Source organism: Pseudopipra pipra, chromosome 9, assembly GCF_036250125.1.
Source record: "Pseudopipra pipra isolate bDixPip1 chromosome 9, bDixPip1.hap1, whole genome shotgun sequence".
Lineage (NCBI taxonomy): Eukaryota > Metazoa > Chordata > Aves > Passeriformes > Pipridae > Pseudopipra > Pseudopipra pipra.
The window spans coordinates 14,564,723-14,573,679 of record NC_087557.1 but is presented as its reverse complement, the minus strand read 5'-3'; the positions used below and the strand labels follow the sequence as shown (position 1 = coordinate 14,573,679).

Sequence of the window (8,957 nt, the reverse complement as noted above, 5' to 3'; positions counted from 1 at the left end):
ATAAACTGCTGGTGCAATAAGGAATACAAGCATTAGGGTGCAACTATTGAAAAAAAAAAAAAATGAAGGCTCATATCTGATATGCATCTGGTAACTTGAAATATTTTCTGTTACAAAGACCAGACATTGGTGTCATTCTGATCTGTCACCTCTGTAAACCTTAAGTTATTTGCACTGATAAAGTTGATTTTGGATACAGTGAATAAGAACAGAATTTGAACACTGCAAGAGGAAGAAATGAAAAAGCTGCATTACTAAAAACAAAGTTCTTGTTAGCTTAGCATCCCCAATCTTTTGCAGCATTCATAGGTAAAGCATTCTTCCTTCATGATAAAACAAAACCCACAAAAACAGGTTTAAACTTGATTTATTGAAAATCTCAGTTTTGCATAATTATTCGACATCTGCAATTCTTAAAACATTAAATTCTGAACAAAAAGTCCATTAAGAAAAAAATGTAGACTTATATTCTCCTTTGTAGATTTTATACAATCAAAAGCAATGTACTCTTCAGAATCCACATGAAATGTTTCTTAACTGCAAGTTTACATGCCAAATCCTTCACCTATGATAAACCTATTCCAGCTGCCAAAGTCAATGCACAGTTACCTTTCTAATTATTCCCTCTTTCATTTTCTGTAGTTGAATTTGAATGAGGAGAAAATACAGTCAGAGCTCTCAGCTGCAAACCAATAATTTCTTCCAGATGAACTCTGCTGACAATTGTTGCGTTATTTTCCTTCTACCAGAGATTGTTATTTGTAATGGGAGAAACTGAACTGCAGCAGTCCTGTGTCTTTGATCAGAGCAGTCTGCATTCATTAGCAGGTTAAACTAACACACCAAACTGTTTCACCACTGTCAGAGAGGCACAGCAGAGCAGCTGGGGGACCTAATCTCTTAAGGTGTGCTTGGAAAACTTGGCAGAGCTTATCTGTTGGAGTTTTGAGCTGAAATCTATATCTAGTAGCTTTGATAGTAGAGGTAGATGTCTCATTTGCAGCTTCCCAGAGCTGGTTCAGCATTTTGCAGATGGTTTGTAGCATCACAGTCATGGTGATGCAAGCAAAGATAACTCCGTGGTGTAACTGGTACTGAGAGAGGGACAGGGAAATGGCAGGAAAACATTATTTGCCACTCTAGCTGAAAGAATTATTTTTTTTCCTAGCCTTTGTCCTGATCACAGAAGTAAGCTTTCTAATTCCAGTTTAGAATACAAAGCATCATATGGAAATAAGATATGCAATACCCTAAAGGCGTACAGTCTTATTTTGGACAGAGCTTTGCAGAAAGATGAAGTAGCCTTTGGAGCCCTCTGTAAGTTCTGTAATAATACTTTTGATTATAAAAACTATTTAGAAATATTATTGCTAGGTCCTGTTGTCTGCAGTTGAAACTGAAGTGCTGTTTCTATGTTCTATAGCCCTTGCTAGCATCTGCTTCATTTGAACAAAATGTTTCTTCATGCACCTATTGACCCTGTTTTATATCCGTAAAATAATTCTTAATCACAGAAAGACCCAAAGTTACAATTCTGCCATTCATACCTAGATGGCCCCACAACAGGCACAACACTACTACATACACTTTTTTTAAAACACCTTTTAAAAGAGTGTTTTTAAGAAAGTTTTTAAAAAACCTGTGATGAAACGTAGTTAACACATTTATACAAGAAATTTCAATGACTTGGCACATTGTAAAAATTACTAAGTTGGATATATTAAAAAAAGTTAATTCTCATGCACCAGAGGTTTTGGCAGAAACTCTGTACCTCACTACAGTGTTAAAAGTCTCTTCATCCAAAAACTACAAATTTCTGATTTGATATTAGCTTTGCCTTAGTCAAGTGCTACTGCATATTCAGTTGATCATACAGCTTGAAGCCTATACTTGCTGCTCCATGCTTTATTCATATGAACAGCTAAATAAAGAAACTGTACTTACACAGCTAAAAGACTTGTGAGGGTGAGCAAGGGAAAGTTTTGGTGAATAGCTTTGGTTTTATATGCCTATGTAAGTCACCCTATTAATCGTTACATTAGTAACGATAGACAAGAACAAACAAAAATATATTGGCAAATAAGAGGGATTTTGAGACTATAAAAATCAATGTTTATGTAATGTTTTGGCATACTGTGACCTCTGCCTTTATTTAAAGGAAAAACATGAGAAATTACTTTTTTTAAAGTTATCTATTACACAAGTTTACAGTAAGGAAGAACTTGCAAACCATACTTCAAAGTGTGTGTGTATTTGTTTGTATAGCATGTAGTCACTTGTGTCACATAACAGCCAAAGAGGAAAAGAAAGGTTGTGCAACTACAGGACAGAATGATTTATGAACAGGAATTGTACCTATTTTCTCCAATTCTTTTTAACACTGACTCAATTTCACATTGATGGTGCTTTTTTAAAGTGCTGATATTTGTAATTTTTATATAAAAAGAGTTCTCATGTCCTTACAATGTTAGCCCAGTGTTTCTCCATGATGCCATAGAACAAAAGATGAGGATTTTTAAAAAACGTAATTTTGAAGATAAATGACAGTAATTACAAACTATCCCTGTGGGCCCCAATCCTGTAAACACTTAGGCACATAGGTAAATTCACTCAGTATTTAACAGCAAATAAACCAATGTCTAAGTTACTACTTAAAGTTTTATGTGAAAATGAAAAAAAAGTCAGTATTAACATTACTTTGCAAATGCACCAGGTGTGCTATGCATAAGGTAGTCATTAACAGTCATTGACAAATCATACAAGTACAAAAAATATTGTTAGTAGCATTTGGAAAATGGGAGAGCATGGGGTGAGGCATTGTGTTCATGTTTAAAAAAACAAACAAACACCACAAAAACCTACAGAAAACCCCCAAACACAAACAAGACACCACCATCACAACCAAAAAGCCCAAGATGAATTGAAAAACCTGATTTTTACTGTTTGTTCAAAAGAATCTGAAAGGGGTCTTTTTTTTTTTTTTTTTACTGTAGTTTATTGCTCCCCCTCTCCTCTAGACCTGTCACTATTGGTATGATCAATACTGAATATTAAGTTCTACTTTTCCTCTTATCTTCAAAAAGACTTTTCAACATGTAAACCTGAACGGCCGACACCACCACCATGACTCCCAGGTTGACCATGGACCAGAAGTTCACTCTGTCAAAGTTGCTCTCTTGTATATTGCGGTCACGGGCCTCAAATGCTCTGAGCAGGGTCTGAATCTGGACACTTTTACTTAATCTGGCTTTGACGCTGTTGATGGATTCCTGGTAAGTAATAAAAGAGTATTTTTAGAATCAAAACCAACACCTGAATTAAATGTATACCTTGCAGCACATACAAATATATTAATACTATATTACCACACGTAATTTCATTTCTTGGCCAGTATATCACCTAAAAAGCCTTAATTAACAAAGCATTAAGGTTTTGTAGTAATCTGTTTTTTCCCTTTTATAGGCTAGGGAGGTGAGAGAGAAATCAAACCTATTTGGACAAATAAAAAGCAGTGAATTCTTCAGAACTAGTCTCAAAACAAGTTATGTAGTGGCAGACAAACGTAGGTTTTTTTTCTGCTGAATAATAAAATTACAGTGCTTTTTAATGCAAACTACCTTCAGGGCTATAGATGTTGCTAAAGGAAAGTACAATAATGTTATATTCCCGTCTGCTTCTGGTGCTTCCACTGTAGTGGCTATAAACTGCTGCTTCAGCTTTGATACAAACCAGAATTTTGACAATAAATTGTGAATAGGACAACTGGAGGTCCTGCAAAGGACATACGGTGTGTCCCTGGGAACTAGAGGAAGCGCAGGAACCTTGGGGCTATGAGGACAGCAGCAAGAGCTGCACCTTATTCTCACGTTACAAAGTAAACACCGGGGCCTAAGGTCTGTTGGAGTTTCATCCACCACGTAATAGATAATAACAACATAAAAGCTCATCTCATGAAGTGCTGATTTGTGTTCTTTGTATAATTTTGGGACCCTGAAGTAACTTCTAGCAAGAAGAGTAATGCGTGCAGTAACAGGAAGCTATAAATTAAGAAAACCCCACAAGGTTAAACCCAACAGTAGCATTTTCTCCGTGGACATTTTCTATGTTGCATGGTTAATAAAAATATTTCAAAGTAGCTAATTTGGGGAGCCAAATAGTTTTATGATGATAAAGTTTACTGTTACACAATAAGGAACATCAACACCATAAAAAAGCTTTAAAAATAAGACATAATTCACTGTTTTCCCCAGAAAACATGTGATTATTAAAAAGTTAAACTACTAAATGTTTTTTTGTAAATCCTCAGAGACCTGGCAAGGAAAGTAATGTCTTGACTAAGTAAACAATGGCATTAAATACTAATGTTAGCTTTACAAATATTACCTGCTTTTATAAGATTTTCAAGGCTCTCAAAGACAAGTTCTATATTTATTTTTCTTTTGGAAGAGATACCAGTATGTAAACAAGTATCTGTCAAATACGTTTACGTATTGTGATCAACGTGAGACAGATTTTCTTTACAACTTCGCCTGTTAACTTTGGTTTTTTCTAATTGTCTTGACTGCCAATTTTAATGATCTAGCCAACTCTTCAGATTCTGTATTTAGTTTTATTACTATTTAAAAGTGTATCATAACCTATAAAAGACTTTAAACATTGTCTTTTATTTAAAAATCTGCATTTTGTCTATGGCAATAAATAATACAAACAATGTAATTTTCTACATAGTGTACTCAGTAAGTATATGTGGATGTTGGTTTGGTTTTTTGGATTTTTTTTTTTTTAAGATACCAGTTGTAGCTACGATCAAACAAACAACAGATCACTGCATCCTACCAAGCACTAAGAACAGTGGAACACCGAACAATCCTTTGCTTCTAGAGTAATCTCAACATTTAATGATCTTAGAGGGAATAAAAACTTTGACTCAGCAGTACTCTGAATCTTACATCAAATAGGGTCAGCATCCAGTTTAAGGAAACATAATCATTCAAAGAATGTCTGCAAAGCTGAACCCGTGGTGTGATGCAAATTAACTCCTGTTTATTAGTTTGAAAAGATGTAATAAAATTTGGGGGCAAAAGAACTAATAGAGTAATATCTAAGTTATTGAAGATAGAAATATTAATCCGTACTACTTTATTTTCAAACATTGATAAAAATCTATGCACTGGTTCCAAATACATCATTGAGATGAAGTAATACTTTAATGCTATAAATATTCATTGCTGCTAGGGAAAAATGTCCCATTTTAGCAGTAGGAAGAAAGGAAGCTGAATTGGAAATAGAGTGACTTTGAGACCTAGGCAGTTTCTTCTTGCTGATGAAGGGCCTATTCTGAAAATATTTTCAAATTTCTGTTTGTAAGCAAGAGACCTATGGTACTGAGCTTCCTGTATTAGTAACTGGAATAGTTTCCAGGATGACACACCAGACCAAGGCAGAATGGCTACATGACACTTGAGTTTTTTTCCAAATGTTCTTACAAGGAAAAGAATTAAAGATCAATACTAACCAGAATATCTTCCAATTTCATATCTAGGAGATCTGTTCCTGTAACATATTTCTTCCAGTCTTCCTGATCTTGTCCATCTTCTCCCATATTGTCCAGGATCAGTTCAAAGAAAATTACCTTTTCAGAAATGGTACTGAATGTGTTGTCAAAGCAGAACATGTAATCCCCATCTTCTGTTTCCACCCTGTGTATATAAGCAAAATGTGATTAAATTAACTATTCTGGTTCTCAAAAAGCGAGTTTTTGTAAGCAAAGTTTCCCCTTTAAGACTGACAACTGTGCATTCAAAATAACCAAATATGCTTTTTGTATAAAAATAAGAACTCTAGGGACATTTTACAGATTGCACAGTCACAGCAAAACAATCCCACTGGCTCTAAAGGCTCAAAATGATGAAGACAGGATTTTTCTTTTTGGGGATTTTGAATTATTGTTAATCACTACAAAAAACCTATAATGAGTGGAATTCTTATACTCTATAGTAAAATTGCAACAACTATTATACATTTTGATAAAAGGATTGGAAAAATATGGGACATTAGCTTCTTATTTATATGACTGACAAGATCTTTTGATATTAGATGTGGAGACCTTTTTCAACTCCACAATAATTATTTTTGTTCACCGACCCTTAACATCATTAAAACAAAAATATCCTTTGCTTCACGGTACGTTCCATGTAAAAAGCATTCAGTGTTTATAAAAAGAAAGTTGGTATTCTCAAACTGTCCTATTAGAAAGTCTTTTCTAATACTAAGGAATAAAAAGTACTCAGCCTTTACTTTAGTTATATTTGTTAAAGAAACCAGAAAAGTACTTCATGTAACACTTCTGAGTTTGAGTATTTTAAACTTACGTATGAACTCCATCTGATTTTCTTTCATCAAAAACTAGAGTTTCACCTTTTGGAGACAGCAGATGAAAATCAACATCTAATCCTGCTCCATCTAGAACCTGTGAAACAAACAAAAAATGAAGCTCCAACCAGTGGAATTCCTGTCTGCACTGCTGATGGCAACGTTTTTAGGTAAGGGAACTGACACATAAAGAACCTGAAAGACTAATCTGTCTGTATAAATTCACACCAAGTTAACTGGAAACAGATTAAAAACTGGTTCAACCCAAAAGCATTTTAGCAGTTTCAAAATCTTAAACTAAATATGAACTAATTTTGCTAGGCTAGGCTTATACTGAACCTTTCCCTAAATACTTTTAAGAATGCATACAGTTTTATCAATGGGCAACCTGTAAAAATACCAACAAGAGATGCCTAAATTTGGCCTTTCTATGGCAGACATAATTGATTGGTAAGTACTAGCACTAGTTCAGTGGCGGAAATTTGATAACAAAAGCCACTCCTATGTATATGCACATATATACTTGTACAAGAACACTATGCACTGTCATCCCCAAGATCTCTTTGTTGGGTGAATTAACAGTGTAGAAGACAGGACCAGACTTCTTACGCCAATCAAAGGTGTACCACAGATGTTCTCACCTTCTGATGCAGATTTAAGGTCTGAACTCTGCCTGGGTATTCTTTTTTTCCCCAAGATAGGAGGAATTGAAGGCATTTAGCTTCCTAAGCTCATAAGAAGTGTATACAGTATTACAAAGCTGTGCTGCTTTAACTGTATAACATGGCTACAGTTTTATCACCACATCTGTTGTGTTGTGGAAATTCTCTTAACTGCATAAGGGGGCAGACAGGGATCATTTTTATGACATTACTTAGGTCCACGCTAGGGGGTTTCTTGTTTGCTTGTTTTCCAGGGAGCTTTTTGAGTACAGCAGTCTGCTCCTGCTGAAATGGAGGGCGAAGTTTACGCTGACTCAAAGGGGCACTGGAGACTTACAAAAAAAAAGTCAAACGACAAGGGAAATTAGTAGCTAACAGCTGAAAAACCACACAGAGGGACATACCTTTAGGGCTTTGATCCACTCCAAACACCCAGAAAAACAACTTTGTATCAGCATAGTGTTTATTGCGTTATGTCTTAGAAGAATTACCTGCATGCTATGTTAAATATTCCTATGTTTTAGCCACTAACATAATAAGGTACAAAATCAATTTTCAACATTGAAAACATACAGAGCTCCTTTTCTAACATTCAAATAGAAAGATGAATCATTACCGTTAGCAGTAGTGCTAAGACATTTATGCCTGAGTAGAAAGAAATTCACTGTTATACTCATTTGTTCTCTCTAAAATAATGTCTTTACTTAGTTTATGATGAAAATAAAATCCAACTCAGTGCAAAATAAACTGTTATGCTTAGACAGGGCTCTGAACAAAGCTTGAAAACATGTGTCTTTCATTCTTTCTCAGTTCTGTGTGTAACAATATTAGAAATTAGAAAATAATCAGGATTTTCAGCTTTGTACTTTCAGTTGGGAAGCAGAGGGGGGAAAAAGGAGGGGGGGAAAGAGAGACAGATCCGGGCACAGTAGTGGGGTGGGAAAATATTCACTGCAGCTTTCCGCACTGTATCTATTCTACTGCAAAAAAGTCTTTGTTTTACGGACAGGAAAAAAGGCCCGAGACAGAAATCTTTCCCTGACATATTTAGGAGACTCAACTCTTCTCAAGAAGACATCAAGACCTTAATTTCAGTCTAGTTAAACAGGGCTGTTTTTGTAAAACTTTCATCACTGTAATGAACGGTGTTTTAATATCAACACAAAGATAGACAAGTAGGGGCTCTGTGCATCAGTACAATGTTCCTTACGCTTTAAAGGTCACATCCGTGAACTTCCTACGTTCTGCCGTTTTAAAGGATAGCGACTTGAGACCTTGGAAAGTGTTAAAAAAAAATCTGCCAGCATAACTACAAAAGGCCGTTCAGGTAATTTTGTCCTCCCGAGGCACAGCTTTTAACAGCGTACGATTCCAGCGTGGCTCTGCGGCAGCTGGCGGGGCTCCCCCGCCCAGGTCTGGCCGCTGCTCGAGGCAGGGCACGGCCCCCCCCGGCTCCCGCAGCAGCGCCGCGGCCCCGGAAAGCATGACGGAGCGCCCGGAGCGGGGCCGGACCGAGCCGCTGCACAGGGGCACCGGCGCGGACACGGCGGGATGCGGGACCCCCGCTCCCCTCGGGACACTCCCGCCCTCCCTGGGCGGCCCCGGCCGCGCGTCCCGTCCCGTCTCGTCCTCCACCCCCCGACCTGGTACTCGAGCTCCAGCGAGGCGTCCCTGCGCATGGGCTGGTAGAAGCACTCCTTGCGGCCGGCGGGCAGCGTGAAGGTGAAGTCGCTGTCGAGGGAGGGGCTGAACTCGGCGGCGCGGGGCGGCGGCAGCAGCAGCGCGAGGCACCCGAGCGGCACCAGCAGCAGCCGCGGCGCCATCGCGGCCCCGACCCCGCGCGCTCCGCCGGGGGCGGGGCCGCCCCGCCCCCGCCCCTCTGCACCAATCGCAGCCGCGGCGCCGCCGCGCCCCGCCCGCCCA

The 8,957-nt window shown here is 38.0% G+C and overlaps 1 protein-coding gene across 1 annotated transcript; it reads right to left on the bottom strand.

Annotated features, from left to right (window-relative positions):
* Positions 1-351: 351 nt before the first annotated feature.
* Positions 352-8,895, bottom strand: TMED5 (transmembrane p24 trafficking protein 5). The gene is made up of 4 exons (XM_064663999.1): positions 8,678-8,895; positions 6,372-6,469; positions 5,516-5,699; positions 352-3,269 (listed from the first exon to the last, which is right to left on the bottom strand). The coding sequence occupies exons 1-4, from the start codon at positions 8,855-8,857 to the stop codon at positions 3,051-3,053; spliced, it is 681 nt and encodes a 226-aa protein (XP_064520069.1). The 5' UTR covers positions 8,858-8,895; the 3' UTR covers positions 352-3,050.
* Positions 8,896-8,957: the final 62 nt, after the last annotated feature.

Coding starts and splice junctions, on each gene's coding strand:
- TMED5 (XM_064663999.1), bottom strand. CDS start 8,857: ATGGCGCCGCGGCTGCTGCTGGTGCCGCTCGGGTGCCTCGCGCTGCTG. Junction 5,700..6,371: donor AAATCAGATGGAGTTCATAC/GTAAGTTTAAAA, acceptor TTATATACACAG/GGTGGAAACAGAAGATGGGG. Junction 3,270..5,515: donor TGAAATTGGAAGATATTCTG/GTTAGTATTGAT, acceptor ATTACTTACCAG/GAATCCATCAACAGCGTCAA.